The sequence below is a fragment of the Puma concolor genome, chromosome F2 (assembly GCF_028749965.1).
Source record: "Puma concolor isolate L17-30 chromosome F2, mPumCon1.1.hap2, whole genome shotgun sequence".
In the NCBI taxonomy this organism is placed as follows: domain Eukaryota; kingdom Metazoa; phylum Chordata; class Mammalia; order Carnivora; family Felidae; genus Puma; species Puma concolor.
Genome location: NC_141684.1, coordinates 4,114,494 through 4,135,108, shown reverse-complemented (window position 1 = coordinate 4,135,108; position 20,615 = coordinate 4,114,494). Strand labels below are relative to the sequence as shown.

The 20,615-nt window shown below is 55.6% G+C and overlaps 1 protein-coding gene across 1 annotated transcript in view; it reads right to left on the bottom strand.

The window, feature by feature from the left end:
- Window positions 1–206: 206 nt before the first annotated feature.
- The window catches only part of KCNK9 (potassium two pore domain channel subfamily K member 9), an 80,469-nt gene continuing 60,060 nt past the window's right edge, over window positions 207–20,615 (bottom strand). The window contains exon 2 of the mRNA XM_086694999.1: window positions 207–4,128. Coding sequence (XP_086551125.1) covers window positions 3,287–4,128 — 842 coding nt within the window. The 3' untranslated portion in view covers window positions 207–3,286. The remainder of the gene's footprint in view (window positions 4,129–20,615) is intronic.

Below are 20,615 nucleotides of genomic sequence, written 5' to 3'. Positions count from 1 at the left end.
TCAGCTCGTCCTAACTGAAGCTGAAGCCTGCCTCCAAACTCCTGTGACTTCTCCCCTTCACCGAGTGGGCACTGCTCCCTGGAAGGGTGTGAGAAGCCTGACTCCGGAAAGAAGTCGCCAGGCATGAGAGGGAGGAACAGAGACTCCTTGAGGTGCTGAAGGACCTTGGGGGTATAAGCAAGAGCAGTGACCGAAGAGCCAGAAAGAAAGCAGGAGAAACCCACAAGACGACCAAGGGCCTGGCTGGCTGACCTGAGATGCCAGCTCACTCTTTCTGCACCTCAACTCCTCCCCCACCCCCCGAAAAATGAGGGATCTCGGTGAGGTGACTCAGACTAAGCTTCCTCTTGGCTTTTTGAGGATTCTTGTGCTGACTGAGCAGGTCTCAGGTGTCCAAGCCCTAGATGGAGATTCCTCAGACCCATTTTATTGGAAGAGAAGGACCCTGGAGGCCCTTGACTCACTGTCCCCAAGAGAGCACCTCATTGGTGCGCATGGAGAACTCCTTGGCCAGAGACCACGGTAGCGAACCGCTGGGCCATCACCTAAGAAAGAGATGGCCATCACAAAAGAAGCAAAGCTAGGTTCCCCTCTGTCCCCTCAATATACCAAGCATGAAAAAGGATGTTTAACTTTGGAAGAGAAGACTCACTGATTGTCCTTCAGAGGGCTGAACAGTCGCCAAGGACAGAGAAATAAGAGGAATATGGCAGGACAGGTTCCATGCTGCTTCCAATATTTAAGTTGGTGGTCATCACTGAACAGCAAAAACTCCATCCTACGATCCTTAATCCTATACAGAACAGTCAACTCTGTGGAAATATAGAATACGGAATGTTTTCCCAATCTCCCCAAGAAAGGAGGAGCTCTCTGTCACTGGAGGCATTTAAGTAGAAGGCCACTTTAAATGGATATTTGAGTCCAGAAACCAGCTCTGAATGAAGAGTTGAGCCCATGCTCCTCTGACTCCAGAGTCCTGGTGCACCTACCTGTGGACAGAGAGGCAGGTGCCCTCAGTAGAGGGCCTAACGAGGACACCGTGATGTGGTGGGGTCCGCTTCCTGGACCAGGACCAGCTCTGGGACATTGAGCAAACCCCTCACCCTCTCAGTACCTCAGTCTCCTCTCTAGATCAAAGACATCTGAGGACACACCTTACAAAGGTTTTGATGAGAAACCTCACACTTCTTCTAAGCGGACTCCTCCAATACATGAAGCACTCTGCAAGGATGGGCTAGTATTTTCATACCCGTGACCCCCTATCACCAAAAATTTCTTCCGATGGGAAAAAAAAAATTAACTGCTTCTATTTTCTGGACAAATTTTTATCCCTAAAATATGCATCTATTCAAAATGAGTGCATTGAGACAACCTTGAAGGTTGAGAACGGTCTATTCTGGCCTCGAGAGGCTGTGGTTCCCGGACCCCTTCCTCAGGCTCTGTGTCCTGACGCAGGCGCCATTTTCAACATGTGACATAAACACTGCAGTATCTGCCTCTTTGGAGGAGCCTGGACTGCTGCATTTCAGTCCAGTGGCCCAGGTGCTTGGGACTGGTGGCATTTAGTGCCCTCTCCCTTCAGGAAGCTTGAAGGTCCACTCTTTCCAGGGAGATCCTCCCTTCTGGGAGATCCCACGGGGCCTCCCACTGCTGCTTCTGGGCAAAGCAGTTAAAGCCCTTTTCTATCCAAGAGCCGTGACCTTTGAGTTTATGTAGAAGCCATGGGAGGATAGGGGAGTTTTACAAATGACAGGGGTGGCGACCAGGCAAATGAAAGGCACCAGACTTTACTCCTGTCATTGAAAAGGCCTGCAACATGCCATATTCAATGACCTAGCTGCCCCCAGGAGACTAACAGGCCTTCCCATTGAGCCATCTAAAGGGAGGGTGGGGAGGAATTTCTCCACTCCTCAGGAAAACCATCCCCAGAGATCGACAAGTTCCCAACAGGCCAAGACACCACCCTTACCTCCAAACGCTTCCTGAGACCAACACAGACTTGCCCTTATTTACAAATCAAATGCAATTAGAGACCGTCTTTCTTGAACTACATACATACATATATATATATATTTTTTAAACAAGGAATGCCCTGTCATTTTTTTATTAGGAAAAGAAACCACATCCACGAATACCCATTCTCATCCAAGCATCCCACACTGTGATACCTACTTATGCAGATCGGTGCTGCATAAACCACCATCACCACCATGTAAGTGAGAGGGAAATAACAAATATAGGTACTCTGAGGTTCCAACAATTTTCCAGTTTCCCCTGACGCTTCCAGTTGTGCGGTAAATTGTTGGAACTGGAGATGATAAAATTAAAAATGTCTTTAATTCGTATTATTCTTGGCTTTTGATTAATTCCGCTGCTAGTTCTGTTTTCTTGCGTTGATAATGCATACCAGTTTTAACAAAGTGCATGCTTTTAAAAAATTTTTGAACTGGCAAGCTAAGATGATCCGTATCTTCTTTCCCACCCACCCCGAAAAAGAAGTTAATATAATTTAGAACGTAGCGTCTAAAGAATATGGTCATGACACATCTGGGATAGGGCCTGCTTATGGAGCATGCTTGATTTGGCAGAATGGTAAATCAAAAGCCTCGTGGGTTTTGTTTTCCCATTTTTGTTTGGAAGCAGCTGAAAGCAGGTTCTTAACAGAACTGTGTCGTGGAAAAGAAAAATTAATACCTGCCACTTTCCGCTTTGTCACACGATACACACACACACACAGGTACACGGGCGTGTGCACTCACTCACACACCATCCGCGCACGCACACCCACCCAGTGCTCGGGAGGACGAGAGGGAGGAAGTTAGGGCAGACACCACGTCGGTGGTCCCTGGCCGGCTGGCAGCCTGGGGGGCAACTTTGGGTCGGATATATTCTCTCAGCTCTGCTTGGTGGTCTTGGTCTCACACCTGTCCTGGGAGAGCCACCCCAGAGGTGGGGCAGGCTGGGGAGGGGTGTAAGGCATTCTTCGCTGGGAAGGAAGGAAGGAAGGGAGGAAGGAATCCATGCTTCATGCTCAGACGCGAGTCTCAGAGGGAGTCGGGCCTTTCTCTCCCCTTGGGCCTGCTCTGTCTCGCCGGGGGCGGTGGGGGAGGACGTGAAACCTGGGGGGGGAGGGAAAAGGAAGGAGGGAAGGTAATCGTGACAATGACCATCACAACCAAGGATGCCCGGAACGAATAAATGAGAACGAAAAGACGAGGTGGGCCGGTGGCACTTGACGTCAAGGAGGACAAGCGACTTTTCCCGCCTGCCCGGCATGCCCCGCACCCTAAACGGACTTCCGCCGTCGCATCAGCCTGTGGTTGTCGGTAAAGCTGTGTAACCCGGGGGAGGTGGAGCTGATGGGGGAGGGGAAGAGGCTGTTTTTCAACGTGCTTGGTGAGATCTCCTCGATCTTGTACGAGATGGAGTGGAAGTACTGGGGGGCGAGCTTGGCGCTGAAGGAGTTCTGCTGGGCGGCTGGGCGGCCCCCGTACTCCTGCGGGCGGTAGCAGGTGCAGGAGCACACGTACTGCAGGTCCGGCGCGTCCGCCTTGTAGCGGGGCCGGCCCTGCCGCGCCTCCTCGGGGATGTGGATGACCATGCTGTTGCGGTTCCCGGCCAGGGACGCCCTCTCCTCGGCGTCCCGTCGCTCGTCCTCGCTGTTCATGGTCAAGAACCTGAGGACCACCAGGTTGAGGAAGGCGCCGATGACCGTCAGCCCCACCAGGATGTACATGAAGCTGAAGGCCACGTAGAGCGGCTTCTTCTGCAGGGCGCCCTTGGTCTGCAGGGCCACGTAGTCCCCGAACCCGATGGTAGTCAACGTGATGAAACAGTAGTAATAGGCGTGGAAAAAACTCCACTCCTCGCACTGGGAGAACGCGGCCGCGCCGATGCACAGCGTCCCCATGCAGGAGAAGAAGCCCACGGTCACCATGTTCTCCATGGACACCTCCGTGTTGCGCATCCCGCAGCACCTCTTGATACGCTTCAGCAGGTAGCGCACAAAGGTGTTCATCCGCTCGCCCAGGCTCTGGAACATGACCAGTGTCAGCGGGATGCCCAGCACCGCGTAGAACATGCAGAAGGCCTTGCCCGCGTCGGTGCCTGGGGCCGCGTGCCCATAACCTGAGGGGAGGGGTGAGAAAACAGGGAGAAGGCGTGAGGAGAGGCCCCATGAGCTCTGGGGTGGGGTCGCACTTGGGCATCTCCGTTGGGGTGGGGCTGGGACAGACAGGGAGGGAGAGAGGAGGACAAGGGGGAGCCGGGGAAGAGAGGTCGCTGGAGGCTGGGGCTGGGAAGACGGTGGAGGCTGGGAGGGGGGGGGGGAGAGGAACAAGGAAGAATTGGTCAAGGGTCCTTTGCAATTCAGGGGTGGGGGGGGGACTTGGGGGCGGTTCATCTGGGGCCGTTCAGAGGGGTGCGGAGGGCCTTTCCCTGCTCCTCTTAGAGCAAAGCAAAGCTTGAAAAGGAAAAGCCGCACACCCACTAACGAGAAGACTGCAGAAGGAGTGAGCCCAAGGGAGAATATTACATATGCCCACCATGCAACACCAGTGCCGCTGCCTCTCTGCTGAGTCCTGGTCCTACGGTGCCTCGTTCTGACCTCCTAACAACCTTCCAAACCCAGCACGACGAGTCCAACACCAAGGGCGGGAAAACTGAGTCAGTTACTTAATAGCAGGATAACTTGATTTCTTCAGAGCTGGGATTTGAGCCCAGAGTTTTCAGGCACCAAGAATAAGGTGGATGTTGACAAGAGGAGTCATTGCAGAGTGGAATATACACACCATGACAGCAAAGACTCGTATCCGCTTTGTTCACGGTTAGATCCCCCCACCCCCACCCCCACCCAAGGTGATAGGTAGCAGGTAGAATATTGAACAAATGAAGGAATAACATTGTGCCACTGTGTGAATGGAGGCTTCTCAGGAACCAGGGGACCAAAGAATCCTTCCAGACCTCCCATGTGTAAGTGCTTCTCAAACTCTTCATGCAACTTCATCCATCCCGTGTCAACTTTACAGAGTTGAGCTGTATTTTCCTCACATTCTGAATGACGATGGCAGTGCTTGAAGGGTGAAGGCACCTGCCAGGGTCATTCAGCTAGTTAGTGATCATGTGAGAGCCAGGATAGGGTCCGCACAATATGGCAGAAAGAACATGAGACTCGGTAGGCTCTAGTTCAAATTCTGGAACTAATACTGTCCAGGAAAAAAAAAAAAAAAAAAAAAAAAAAACAAACCCTGAATCCTGGGGTAGTATTTAGACTGAGACCTTCCAACATGTCAAATCCTGCCCCATCAAGAAAGGCTTCCCTGATGTTACCCCGAGCCATTATGGGCCCATAGCTCTTTAATCATGTGCACTATCTTGGGCACCAACCCTTCCCAACCCTGGTTTCTTCGTGTTACTATCATCCCATGTAAGTCCCAGTCCCCACTGGGACTGGGTTGTGCAGATCTGCTGAGTCAGCACCTAGTCAGGGCCTGGTACCTCCGTAGGGACCAACCAGGCCCCAAGACCTTCACCTGCCCCTTCTCCCCCCTAGGAAACAGTCTGACTACTCAAGTCCCCAGCTCTCTACCAGGGCCACATCACTTAGGGCCAGCTTGTCTGTCTCTCCCCTGGCATGAATCTGTGCGTGCCCTACCTGCCCCAAGGGCCCTAATCTTGCTAGAGCAGTGACCTCCTATGCTTGCCTCCAGGGCGCCTTCTCTTCATCCTCTCTGGCCCTCAATCCCACTGGGCCAGCACAGAGCTCCAACCCCTCAGAAACCCCATCGTCCTTGCACAAGAGGGAAAACGACAGGACAAAGTTGGAGTCAGGCCAGAAAGGCTAAAATGGGAAAGAGAAAGCCGAGGGGGAGAGCAACCAAGATAGTAACAGAAATCCAACCTGAAGAACAGAGCAAAAGCAGATTAAAAATAAATTCTCAAAGCCTCAGAGACCTTTAGGAAAATATCAAAAGGCATCCCAGCAAGACCAAAAAAAAAAAAAATGAATAGCCAAAATGGACCAAATTTGGTGAAAGACACATATTTACAGATTCAAGAAGCCCAGTGAACTCCAAGCGGGAGAACTACAAAGAAAACCAGCCATCAGAGCCAAACTGCTAAAAACCAGAGAGAGAAGTCTTGAAGGCAGCCAGAAAGAAACAAGACATCACACAAAAAACCATCTCAATACTCCTTCTAATCATAAGCAATAGGAGCCAGGAAACCATGAAAGAACATCTTTAAGGAGCTTGAAACAAACAAAAAAAGACTGGTAACTTGGAATTGTGCATCCACAGAAAACAGCATTTAAGAGTGACGTCAAGGGACACCCAAGGTGGCTCCATCAGTTAAGCGTCCGACCTCGGCTCAGCTCATGATCTCACGGTTCATGAGTTCAAGCCCCACACCGGGCTTTCCACAGTCAGCACGGAGCCCGTTTCACATCCTCTGTCCCCCTCTCCCTCTGCCCCTCCCCTGCTTACTCGCTCTCAAAAATCAAATAACAAAAATAATTCTAAAGAATGAAGTCAAAGCACGTTTTAACATGAAAGAAAACTTGTTCCCAGTAGATCTGCACGGCACAATTACTAAAGGAAGCTCTTCTTCCTAGAGGGAAAGGGTACCAGATGGAGGCTTGGGTCTTCAGGAAAGAATGAGGCACATCTCGGTAAACAAGTGGGTTTATATTTATACAAAATGCAGGGGTGGGAGTCCCACTATGTCTCCATATAGCTCACCTGCGTGGCAGATACCAAAGCCAGATGGATGGTGGGGAAACAGTAGATTGTTGGACACGTAGAAAGGTGGTGATGTTAGCTGATGGCTCTGGATGCAATCTATTTACTAGAGGAGACCAATGATGCATCTGCTGGGTCAAAAGCTGCTCATGGGGTTCCCGGGCCCCACCCACACCTGTCAGCAGTGATGGTCAGAGCCCTTTCCTTCACGTGGCCCCGGGGAACAGCAGCCCCAAGCCCGTGGCAGGGTCGTTCGGTTCTCTGGCCATCTGTCCTGCTGCATAATGAAAGCACTTCTTCATTCTGGCACCCCCACGGCGTATCCCGCTGCTCCGTTACAGTGGTGACACACAGCAGTCAGGTGCAGGTGTCGCCGAGTGTGGGAGATGGATGCCCCCAGAGGTCAGGACCTTCTGAGGAGGAGACAGCCAGGCAGGACCTCTTCAACACCCTGCTGCCTGGCTTCCAGTTAGGTCGCCAGGAGGCCAGAAGAAGACCAGGACCTTGGTCATGAGCCTCATCTGCCAGCAGCCTCACAGCCTCGAGCCACTCTCCACAGTCCCAGTAACGCAGACCGCACCCTGCCAGGGAGCCACGCCCTCCCTGGTGGTTTTCCCTCCGCCAGACTCACCCTTTCCAGAAGAGTCTATAAACAGCCCATTAATTGATTGCTCCAACTGAGAGTGCTGCTTCCTGCACAGGCTCCAACTGACACACCCCATGTATTCTCCACCGGACCCGCTTCCTGTCTCTGCTGTGACACAACACTACAACCAGGGGTACAAATAACCACGTGTGCAAGTAAAGTATGCACAAGCTATCTGTGGAACACACAAGGGCAGCGTCTACGGGTACATCACACAGGACGTCCACAGCACAGACGGGAACTTTGTGACCAGCGTGAACGTGTACGCGGAACGGGACCCATAACCACCTGCATTACACCAATACCCAAAAGGCACATACGATATACTCCTAGCACACCCGCGTTCAAGGACACGTTCTATGTGCAATGTGTGTGTGTAGAGTCACTCTTCCTGTATATGCTGCAGGGATTACATGCAAGGATTTGAAATTCAACAGCATCCACGCGATCGGAGTTACACGTATGAGAGGAAAGGAAAGCACGTGCACCAGACGTTGGGAAGGCCATCACTCCTTCCCCAGAGAACGAGGCATAAGTCTCTGGGGTCTCACGGAACCTGTGTGACAGTTCAGGCCCTGAAAGACGGGGTTTTCCGTCCACGCGTGAACGAGTGCACCCCGGCCTCCCTGGGTTGGGCGCCATGTTCATTCAACGATTCGTGTGTTTTCTGTCCAGACTGGTGACTGTGCACCAGGACCTGTGCTTGTCACGGGGGATCCACAGGGACTTCTCCCAAAATCTCCCAAGGGGCTCTAGCCAGCCAGCCTGGGCCCAGGGCCCTGCCCAATGCCTGGCACGATGGGTCCTGGGAAGTTGAGGGCACATGGGTGTCCAGGCCACCGAGGACCTCCAGGCTGAGCCGCCCCTGTCCTCCTTGATCATTTCCGGTCCCCCCAACCCCTGGTTAGGACCAGTCCTGGCAGCTCAGGAGCCACATCCCCGTCCAGGCTTTCCCACTAAGTCCCCAGGCTCCCCACGCACCCGGGCCAGTTCCCCCTCCACCTCTGCGCCCTGCAGAGGCAACATAACGTCAGAAATCCCACCGAGGACTACACTGCCCACCCCCCTCCTCCCCCCCCACCCCGTATGAATAACCCATCCTTCTGGCAAAGCAGTGTCAAAAAATGATTGACACGGCATTCAGGAGGCGTGCACAAGGCCCAGAAGAGATACCAACACCAGGTATCCGGTGCCTGCCTCTGGGCTGCAGGCCTGTGACCTCTGCAGGGTCACTCAGTTCACTAGATGGAGGTGGAAGAGGAGGCTGAAAAGGGGACAGTAGACCAGCCTGCAGCCGCCCTGGAGAGGCGGGGTCATCATTCCCCAGCCCTGCAGGTGACCAGCGCTGACCAACACCCAGAGCTCACGAGCCGGAGCATGCACTACTGGGTGCAAACCTCCCTGTGCACAGGGGCACAGCCGCTCATGCTGTCCGTCCACACCCGGCCGTGCCTCCCGCAGACTTTTCCATGTGTGCAGAGTCAGGGACGGACTTGCTTGTGGCCCCAGCGCTGGCCCTGACAGGCTGCTTGGGTGGCTGCTGGGTGTGGGGCCAGCCCTGGGGCCTGCTCACAAGGACAGTGCCCAGTCTGAAAAGCTGCCCCCGGTGCTGCACCCCAAACACCATGCTCCCTGAGTTCCCAGGCGCTGAAGCTCCGACGAGTCACCCGTGAACCCGTCTGAGGAGGTGACCCATCCTAACCTCCCCAGCCCTTGCCGCATCCTCACCCCCAGCACCTGCTGTAGCCTTAGCCTGCCGACCACTGCCAAGGCTCTACCCCCGCATCTAAGGTGTTTGTGCAGTGCCATGGGGTGCCTGGGGCTGGCCAGGAAAGAGCTGAGTGGCCCCGGGTCGAGTTCAGTCCCCACGCTGTAGAGGCTCAAGGGTTCCTGGCCCAGCACAGGAGCTGACAAGGACACAGATTGGAATCGAATTCAAGGGACCTCGGTGCCATGGGGCAGCAGAGTCCTTGTCAGAGGGACCCTGGCACCTGAGACCCAGCTTAGCGCACTGGCTAAGGCAGCGCCGTTGCTTAGGGCCCAGGAAGTGGCGGGCGGGGAGGGCGTGGGTTGAACTACAGCTACTGCCCTCCCCGGGCCAGGCCCGGCCCTGTGTGGGCTGCTGGAGAATCAGAGAGGAAGACAGACCTGACCGCCAACTCCAGGGAGGTGAGCAGGGTCAGAATCATCTGCTCTGCCAGGTGCAAAGTTCTAGCACGAGGCCCATGCCGGAAGCAGGGGAAGCACAGAGGAAGGACCCAAGTCAGACGGGGCCATCAGCCTGCGGTCACTGCCTCGACGCAGCCTCCAGGGTTTTGATGGGTAAGTAGGAGTTTGCCGGGAGGAGAGGTGGCTGCAGACTGCTCAGGCTGCCCACCTCCGTGGCGTTCGGACCTTGCTCTCACCAGTCAGTGTTCCTCCCCGGGCCTGGGAGCTCTCTGTCAGCAGGTGGCAGGGCCTGAGCCCATCAGGAGCGCTAAGGACAGGGCAGGGGGTGAGGGAGGGCAGGGTCAACATGGGTGTGTGCGGTGAAGCAGGTTTGGGAGAATGGGAAGGAAGACCCGTGCCCCGTGTCCTGCCCCAGATTCTAGCACGTGAACCCCCACCCCCAGGAGAGCACCTACTTGCTAAGCCTGGAGAGGGCTGGAGGCTCGTAAGAGCCGCAAGGCTATTCGTTATGAGGCATGCGTGCAGTGACCCTGGAAAAGGCCCATATCACCCTCCCCACGATCAGAGAGGCAAAGCGAGGCCCAGGGGCAGGCAGGTCGCCCCCCACTCCACACACCAGGCCATCACCACCCAGACTGTACTCCCCTCTCACCCACAGAGAGTCACAGCTGGGCTGCTGTGGGCCAGGCCACGGGCAGGGGGTCCTGGCCTCCCTCCCTTCCACCGCCTTCTGGCCAGACTGTGAGCTCTGAGGACAGTACTGCCCACTCCTGACTCACCTCTGTGATCCCAGAGTGTGGCACGGGGGAGGCACTTGGAGTTTAGAAGGATGCATCACTGGGTAAATGATTTCTGTCCCCGGGGCCCTGCCTGGAGTCCTGGCCAATCCCGAGCCCAGCACGGCTGGGGGCAGCTTTGCCCAAGACACTGCATCATCCAGCCTGATTTCATGGCCTCTTTAATATACTTCCTGGGTCTCCTTGATCTGTCCCGGGAGAGGCTTTGCAGAGAAGACGCCTGCGTCTCCCGGCTGCAGCTGGCTAACAAATAAAATGAATAGGCGCCAGCTTTCCGGAGGGGAAAGATGCAGGGAAGAGGGCAACAACACTCATCATCTCTGTTGGGTCTGGGGCTCCCTGAAGAACCAGCTGTGGCTAGAAGGCAGCCCTCCCTTCCAAGATGCCTTGTGCTCCTCGCTAGACTAGACTTTCCAGAAGTTGACAGTCACGAGACACAAGAAGTTTCCCAGACCTGGCCCTGTTCCGGGCAGTGATTCATTAAAGGTGCCGTGAGGGTCCGGCAGGCTCTCCCCACTGTGAAACGTAAGTAAGGCAGCCAGACAGTGTGGGTCACAGAGCTGTCTTGCTCCTGGCACGCTGGTGCTCAAGAACTCTTTGTGGCTCCCCTTAGCTCCCTGGAAATCTAGGCCCATTAACAGCTGGCCTAAATGACTTCCTCAGGCTTGCATGGCACCGAACAGTTTGCAAAACTTCCTGCTGGGGACTGCCCCTCCCTGAAGCCTGCCCTGATCCCTTGGCCAGAATTCCACTCCAGGACATGGCAATGGACGAGACTGGCCCCCGGCATGGGGCCAATTCAGGTTGGAGCCCCGACTCTGGACGGTCACCCTCCCTCCCCAGGCACCCTCACTCTCTTCTGTCAAGTTCAGGGGGGCTGGGCTGCTCCCTGAGCCATCACAGGCAGGTGCTGGGTGAGGGTGGTGGGGGCTGTCAGCTCCAGCCCACAGCTGCCCAGGTTGGGGACAGACTGCCCCACACAGGGAGGGAGATGGCTACACGGGCCTTGGGTAGTGGGAAACTTGCTACCGGAAGAGAATGAAATGTTTATAAAGGACATACAAGGTTTTTGTGCCAATAGGAATTAAAATAGGCACACACTGCATTAAATAATGACTCAGGGAGGGGCGCCTGGGTGGCGCAGTCGGTTAAGCGTCCGACTTCAGCCAGGTCACGATCTCGCGGTCCGTGAGTTCGAGCCCCGCGTCGGGCTCTGGGCTGATGGCTCAGAGCCTGTTTCCGATTCTATGTCTCCCTCTCTCTGCCCCTCCCCTGTTCATGCTCTGTCTCTCTCTGTCCCAAAAATAAATAAACGTTGAAAAAAAAATTTAAAAAAAAAAAAAAAAAAAAAGAATGACTCAGGGAGGTGCCAGGGAGGGGGGCCGCCCTCAGCCCCCTGTGCTTCCTGGCTGGCTCCCCTACCTCTGTGTGCAACATGCATCTCACTCCTGCACCCTCCCACGAAGCTGGCCTTGCTCAAGCCCCCAGTGAGCGCCGCATGATTATTAAGACCCAGGTGTCTGTTGACACCAAAAAGGAAAATGACTCATGGGCGACCAGGGGGTGGAGAGTGGGCAGGACGGGTTCTCAGGAGGTTCCTGGGTAGGATGAGCAGGTCCCAAGGTCCGCCACTCACTGACCATGACCTTGGGAAAGCCACCTAGACCCTCGAAGCCTGAGTTTTCTCTCTGTAATGGGGGAATGTGGAGGGAAGCAGTCCCTTGCGGTTACACGGCAACTTACAGTTCACAAAGGTGAGCTCTGAGGACAGTTCTGCCCACTCCTGACTCACCTCTGTGATCCCAGAGTGTGGCACGGGGGAGGCACTTGGAGTTTAGAAGGATGCATCACTGTGTAAGTGAGTTCTGTCTCCGGGGCCCTGCCTGTCCACAAAGCTTGTCCACATCCATTCTTCCATCCGAGAGGGACGTCCTTCCTGCAGCTTCCCCAAGTCGGCTCTGCCTTCCTGCAATGTAACAGAGCTGGGTACCAGCGCCTGGGCTGGGCTCATGTACAGGTCTCCGTTCAACCCCTGAGAGGGTCCGGTGCTTCTTGTGGGCTCTGATTGGGTGGCTAGCCAAGCCCCCCGAAACAATGAGCCTTTGGCTCTTTCCCGCCAGACTAGTAGGGTGCCAGAGCGTGATGTCTGGAGCCGCTGAAGTAATTTTGGCACCATGAGGATGGGTGCAACCACAGAGGAGAAATCCCTGACCGGAGAGACCGGGCGGATCATTGCACCCCTGTGTTTGAACCCAGCTCACAGACGGTCCAGCCTGTTCCCCAATAAGTCTTTTGGCTTCAGCCGGTGTTTTGATTGCAATTGGTTAACACTCCACATGCTCTACTGCTTAGCATGACTAAAAATAACGAACAACAGTTTTGTATGGACAACACAGTCCTCTGTAGGTCACTCTCCCTGCACCTGACACGGCTTCTCCCACAAGCGCCTCAGATCTGTCCGAGGGCAGACAGGTGGGGGAGGCGAGGCAAGCCGGCAGGTGGCCAGTGGCACAGCCCAGTCCCCAGAAAGAGCAGCTTCTCCAGGGCCCGGCCACAGGGCGCAGGCCAAGGCGGCCCAACTTCCTGATTTTTAAAGAGAAGCTGGAAATACAGATTTTGTAAATGTAGAATCCAACTGGTGTCTAATTAAACATTTTAATGGCACAGGCCAAACAAAACGAGACAAAACAGACCATCTGTTTGTCTAAAACAAGAGGTCGTGATGCTCCAGAAATGGGGGGAAAGGAGGTGAGAAGGGCAGGACGGAAGGCTGGAAAGCGGAGGTGGGGGAACAGGGGGAATGAGAGGTCAGTGAGCCCGCCACTCGTCACTCCCTGCCACCAACCCTCCACGGTCGCGAGCCCAGGGGACAGCAATCACCAGCCAGTCCGTCTCACAGATGCACAAACCCAAGGCAGCAACAGGTGCCATCGCCCATGGAAGCTCCTCCCCAAGTGGGCTGAGGCCAGCCCTGCCTCCTGCCACGCAGACGGGGAAAGCCACACCCAGGCGGGCACAGTCCTCCGGGGTAGACTGAAGCCCCTCCCACAATCCCCATGGGGAGCTCCACCCCCACAGAATGCACGAACCCATCTCACAGATGAGAACACTGAGGGTCTTTGCTCAGAGCCCTCGGATTCCAAGTCCCCAGCCCTTCACCCTTCTTGGAGCCATGAGGAGGCCCCAGTGATTTGCTGATTCACAGGTTTGGCACTCTGTGTTCTCTGGAGGAAAATCTGGCAGATTTGGTCTTATTTAATGAGAGAACATCTCCCTCAGATACTTTTAAGATTATTATTAATTTCCCAAATAGTTCCCTTTTGGTTTCTCTTCATTTTATGTCTTAGGGGGAAAAAGGGACCTGAAAATTTATTTTTGGAAACTATACAAGCTTAGAGGCACCTGAGTGGCTCAGTCGGTAAAGCGTCCGACTTCCGCATGATCTTGCGGTTCGTGAATTTGAGCCCTGCGTCGGGCTCTGTGCTGACAGTTCAGAGCCTGGAGCCTGCTTTGGATTCTGTGTCTCCTTCTCTCTTTGCCCCTCTCCCCCTCTCCCCCTCATGCTGTGTCTGTCAAAAACAAATCAAAAGCATTAAAAAAAAAAACTTTTAAAATGTAAAAACAAAACATTGTCTAAGCTTATAAAAGGCATGAATCTGTGACCAGAGCGCCTGACCGGCCTTTCTGCTCTTCTGTCCTGTGCGAGGGCAGGGCAGGCTGGATGCGGGGTTCTGGGTGCGGGCACAGCCCATGCTGGCCACAGGGAGCCTCCACACTTGGCACGTCGGCCTGGCGCCCACTCCCACAACTCCGCCAACTGGACATCCTATCTTCTCGTCGGTCTGAGGGCATCCCTCAGGAGGGAGCGCCTCTCAGCGCGCAGACTCACAGGAAGCCTGGCCCAGACCCCAGCTGCACCTCCACCCCTGTTTCCTTCACCTTGGGAGGGTCCGGTGTGGGTCACAGGTTATTATCCCAAATGATGAACGAAAAGCAGCCCGGACAGCCACACACACGTCTCCGTTAGTCCCCAAAACAACCGTGCAAGGTGGGCATCAGGGAGCCCTTGGGGGTGCAGGCGCATCCAGGGGGGGCCCTGCTGGAGGCCGTGTGCCCACCCAGGAGTCCACGGGAAGGAAAGAGGCAGGCCTTACAGCTTTCTCCGCTCTCGGCGCCGACCCAGATAACAAAGAATTGCATTCTTTAAACGTTATTTTTAGCACTTCTACTGTAGGTGTCTACACCCAAAGACTCGAAAATAAGTCTTTAGACACTCGTACGCCCATGTTCACAGCAGCCAAAAGGGAGAGACCACCCCAATGTTCCCCCGTGGATGAATGGACAAGCAAACTGTGGTCTACCCCCACAAGGGAATATTACTCGGTCTTGAAGAGGAAGGATATTCTGACACATGGTAGAATGTGGATGAGCCTTGAAATATCACGCCAAGTGAAAGATGCCAGGCACCGAGCCCATACTGTAGGACTCCACTTCCACGAGGGGCCCAGAACAGGCAAATCCATGAGGCAGGAAGCAGGTGAGCGGTCGACCGAGGCTGGGGGAGGGAAGAATACGGGGTGGTTGCCTGCTGGGCCCGGGGTTTTCTTCTGGGGCGATAAAAATGTCCCGGAACCAGACAGGGGTGGTGATCACATGGGATTACGAATGGACCAGATGCCACTGAATTGTACACATTAAAATGTGAATTTCATGTTGCGTGAATTTTACTTCAATGGAAAGGGTAAAGAAGCTATTTATTTTTAAAGCAAAACTCTCCCCCTTTTCTCCCTGAGGCTGAGGGAGGGAGGAGTGGCGGAGGCCTGGGGGTCAGTGGGGTTCTGGGAGGAGAGGCTGAGCTGGCCTGGGCACAGGGCCCCCGGCAGACTGAGCGCACCCAGGAGAAGCCCGGACCCTGGGCAGCACCGCCCTCCCCGCCGGCCTCCTGGGGTGCAGGGGCGATGCAGCCCTCACACCTGCCCTCCACCCCCAAGCCTGCCTCACAGTCCTGTGGGCTCCCTTAACCAACCCCCACTCGGGCCTCTGGACGCAGGTGACAGGCGTCCGTCCTGAACCAGCCACGGGCCACCTCCTCCAACACAAGGCCCCCCTGGCAGGCAGCTCTGACAGCACAGCCTGGCGGGCAGAGTCGGAGCAAAGGACCTGGACCAGCGTCGGAGGCCCAGGCCTGCCCCAGCGGGGAGGGAGGACCAGGCCTTGGGGCGGGCAGTGGCCCAGCCCGCTCCCTCCTGCCATGAAATACACGGCGATGCACCCACCTTGCCTTGCCGGGCTGCCGGGCTCTGATGAGGCACCCACGGGGGGGGAGGGGTGGCAGTGGGGGGGCAGCTCTGACACCTGGGGCAGGACGAGGTCAAGGTCAGCCCCGCCCACTCGAATACCCTAAGCCGGAAGCACAGAAGCCGGGACTACAGGGCTAGGGCCGGGAGAGGCTAGTGCCGACCACCCACCAGGCAAGCTTGTTCCTGCAGGGGCGCCCCCTCCAGGGGACAGGGAAGCGCGCGTGGGGCGGGGACTGGCCGAAGCCGTGTCCCCATCCTCCCGGTCGGGCCCTCCCCGGGGCCGGGGCGCTCCGCTCAGCGACCAAAGAAGCTCGGGCGCCCTCTGGCGGGCACTCGGCGGCCGCAGAGCCGCCAGCCCGGCCCGCAGCCCACGTTTCCCCGGGCGGCATCCAGAGCCCGTTCTCCTTCTCCTCAGTGATCCTTGTCATGCGCGGAGTCTCTTCCCAGAAGTTCCCATCAGTCAGCGGCAGCGCTGACGACACAGAGGAACGATCGTAATAACGCGGCGCTAATGACCGCAACCACCTATACCGAGGGCGCGGGCTGGGCCAGGAACTGAGCTAAAGGGTTTAAAGACTCCCTCACTCTGGGGGGAGGGGACACCCTCTGCAGGTGCGTGCTGTCACCTCCACAGCGTGGAAACGTGCCTTGCCCCCACCTGGGCTCCCACGCAGGCCCCTGACACCAGGCACGACCGCGACCCCACTGTGGGTGTGGTGGCGCCCACCCCTTCCAGAACGTGCCAGAAGCCCGTGGTTCCCTTCCTGCCCTCCTGCGTCCCTTCCTAGTAACAAAAAAAAAAAAAAAAAGAAAAAGTTCCTCACTCTTCTTCTCTCCTTTCCTCCTCCCCCACAGTACAAAATCCCCCCAAAAAGAAACCAGAAGAAAATGTGGTAAAAACAAACCCATATTTAAAAACTTAAGTTCGGGGGCTGCTTGGGTGGCTCATTCAGTTAAGGGACCGACTTCAGCTCAGGTCATGATCTCATGGTTCATGGGTTTGAGCCCTACATCAGGCTCTGTGCTGACAGCTCAGAGCCTGGAGCCTGCTTCGGATTCTGTGTCTCCCTCTCTCTCTGCTCCTCCCCACCCCCGCCCCCATGCGTGCTCTAATAGACATGTAAAAAAATTTACTAAGATCATAGGAATAAGTATATAAAATTTGGCTGACTTTTGAAAGTCAATGGTAGAATAAGAAAATGTAAGGTCAAGCAAGGCCTAACGCCCTTTAATAACTGGTACATTTTTTAAAAAGAGAAACCAAGTCAAAAATATAAAACTTATGCTGTCTGATGTGGAGACTGTCTTTCGGGGCTAATTCACCCTGGAGTGCACGGGAGGAAGGAAGTGAGAATTCATACCAGAAAGACCAATAGGGCAGAACATGCAGAGCCTTGAATGCCAAATTACTCTTGGCTCTAAGAACCAGCCAAACTAGGCAGGTGGCCATGGCCCCAGGGGCCGGCAGATTCCACCGCTCTGTTCAGATGCTCCCTGCCCTCTCAAAGGACCCTGTGCAAATGCCACCTTCTCCAGGAAGGCTCTCTCCTCCTTCCTCTGAATCCCCAAAAGAGCCCGGGTACACGTGGATCTAAGTGGCACAGAGTTACGGGGCCTGATGGCAAGGTCCTCATCCCTCATCTGTGACATGGGCATGACCCGTGGGGCCAACAAGGCCTGGGGAGCAAAGACAAGGGCGCACATTCCGAGTTGAAAATGGTAAACTACAAACACCCGTGCCTCTCAGATACCTAACGCGCCGAAATGAAGGTAAAAAGCGTTGTGTTTGTGGCTTCTGAGGCGTTGCTTCCTAAACTTTGGTGCTCACGGGGACTGGACAGCCTGGGATCTTATTATAGTGCAGGTCCTGAGTCAGGCGGGCTGGGAGCCCAGGACTCTGCATTTCTACCTAGGCCCCTGGGGACCCGCTGCTCCGGGAGCTCCCGCCGTGCCGGTAGGACCCAAAGAGAAGCCAGGTCACATCAGAGCTGTAGGGGGGGCCAGTGCCCCTAGAGATGGTACCAGGCCTTGTTCTAAGCACATCTGAGCTGGCGGAATTGAACTTGTTTCCTGCTCACACGCAGCAGCTGCAGGAGACGGATGGCAGCACGCTCCCTTCCAGGGCCTCAAGCGTTGGGAGATGCTCATTTTGTCTAGAAGCAACAGGAAAGGGCGGTTTTGAGCCCGTGGTGCCCACCCACATGCGTGACCTCCCCTTGCTCATGCGCACACAGCTGGCCCACGCCGTCCCTTGCGAGTAGACACGGCGTATGACTCAGTGACAGCAGCAGGGTTCCGGCCTGGCCCATAAACACCGGCCTCACAGTTCTCTCGCTCTCTCCTCTCCTTCTCTGAGTGTGTCTGTCCCCTTCCCTCTCTGTCCCCCTCCCCCTCCCTCTCCCTGAAGATTGCAGAAGACTCAGGATCTCGGGAGGACAGAGCCTCTGGCTGTCAGGAGCCGGGGTTCCTGAACAACCACACACAACACAGCCCTGCTGACCCAAGAGGACAAGTCGCTTGTACTGCGCCACGCCCCTGAGACTCGGGCCACACCTGCAGTGACGCGTCCTAGAGATGGCGGTCTACCAGCTGAGAGGCCAGACCCCAGCGGCAAACACGTACAGACGGACATGGCCCAGCAGGCCCGAGGAGAAACCACACTTGCATGTGGACACAGACCCCATAAAGCCCTTCTGCAGCCCGTCCTCACATCTGCCATGCGGTCAGCACTGGGACAGTCCCGTCCATTTCACACGGGAGGAAACTGGATCTCAGGTCCTGTGCATGTGCACACACAGACACACGCAGGGATGTGTGCAGGCACAGGAACATGTGCACACCCAGGCACACACAGGCGCACACACACACGCACAGGCCCACACAGACTCACACACGCACGACCCTGTGGCCCTGGATGCTCTTGGAGAGTCATGAAAAAGGAGCAGGAAAAACTGAAGAATCTTAGCCCCACTCCCCCCACTCCCTAACTTTTAGTGGTAAACACGCATTAAACGTGAGCGCTGATAAAAAGCACAGAACGATGCTCGGCTCATAGCCTTTCTGCGCTCGGTTTCCTTGTTGGCAAATCGAGAATACCACTACCGCCAGCCTCTTGAAGTTGTAAGGATTAATTCAGCCGAGTCACTTGCCCGAGGACACACGATCCTACGCAGACAACCCTCAGTTGCCACAAAACCACCCTGTGTCAAGATTGTGTGAAAAGGCCGCCTCCAGCACCTGCGGGAGAACATACGCGCGCACGCACAGACACACATGGCCCAGACCCACCCTAACAGAACAGTAACCCCAGGTCTCCCAGTCTCAAGGCAGAGTGGAAAAACCCAGACGTAGAGGCAGACCAGCTCAGCCTGACTCCTGTTCACCTGCACAACTTCAGGAACAGGCTTCGGCACCTTGCGCCTGGTCTGTTCTGGAGATCAAGTACACAGCACCTTCCCCCGAGGCTTGCTGGGAGTTCAAGACAACAGATACGAGTACCAGGCCTGTGCCTCCCTAATGTCAGGGGCCTCTCCCTGGACCCTCTGGTCTTGGCTTCTGCCTTTCAGTTTCCAAGATAGCGGGTAAACGTTGTCCAGGAGTTTATCACAGGTGCACACGATTCCTATTTCTTCTGCCTTATGCCTCAGGACCTTTGCACATGCGGAGCTGCCGGCCTTGAACACCCCCTCCTCTGCTCGACACCCCGCCTGCAGGCTCACTCCCTTTTCCCTCAGCCTTGGGCTGGGATGGCTCAGCGGCGGGGAGCCAGGGTGCTGAGTCAAAGCACTCCTGCTTCTGGCTCCCTCAGGCTGCTGGTCCCAAGTTCAAATGGCTTTGGGACCACGTAAGCACCATCTGCAGGGGAACAGAACTTGTCTGAGAGGTCAGAGGGAAGTGGAGACCCCGATGAAGGAGATAACCACCAGGGAGCTCCAGGCGGCTACTGCTTTAAGGGAGGGAGGCCCAGGAAGGGGGGGCCCGATGCTCCCCCTCTCTGAAAGGCAGGCCTCCAGATGCATCTGTGCACAGAGTGCAGACCACGTGTTCGCAAAGCCCCTCCCTTATTGCTACGTCCTCCTCAGCCGCCCAGCAGGATGCATTTGTGTCTGTGTGCCAGTGACCCGCCACTGCCCCCCTGTGGCCCTCCCTGCGGGGCCCGCGGGACACGGGCGGCAAGCCCACCAAATCACTGGCCATCTCTTGAGATTTCCCACACCCTCCTGCTCCCTGGAAAGGGCCCTTCACAGAAGCCACTTGGGTTATCTGCACTGTGGCGGGGGGGGGGGGGGGGGGGGGAGGCATCTGTCCTCCCCAGACCAGCAGGAGCACCTCAAGGGCGAGCTCTGACCCCAACTCTTTCTGAAGTCCTGGGGCCCTGCCAGGCACACAGGGAGCAGGTGCTTGCCAAACAGCTGGGTAAGGAAGGTCTGCTGTGGTGTCTCTCCACCTGGTCTCCTTACACACGGGATGGAAACTTCGAGTAAACCACACCCTTGAATGAAGGGGGTGGTAAGTATTTTATAAAGAAATCAGTTCACCGGGCCTGCCCTGGACTCCTCAGTGGGGGGACCCCCTCCTGGTGTGTGGGGCACTTGCGTTTTGCCAGAAACTTTCGGGGGCTTTGTTGAAGAGGTGTCGCCCTGGGGGTGGGGAGAAGCCACCTAGACAGACACCTCGAGGTGCCTGGGTGGCTCAGTCGGTTAAGCGTCCGACTTAGGTCATGATCGTGTGGTTTGTGGGTTTGAGCCCCAAGTCAGGCTGTGTGCTGACGGCTCAGAGCCTGGAGCCTGCTTCAGATTCTGTGTCTCCCTCTCTCTCTGCCCCTCCCCCACTCATGCTCTGTCTCCCTCTCTCTCTCAAAAATAAATTTTAAAAAAATGTAGAAAACAAAACCATTAAGAGCATAAGGATGTCGGCCATGTGCCGGGCACTGTCCTAAACACCAAAGTGCTGTACCCATATTTTA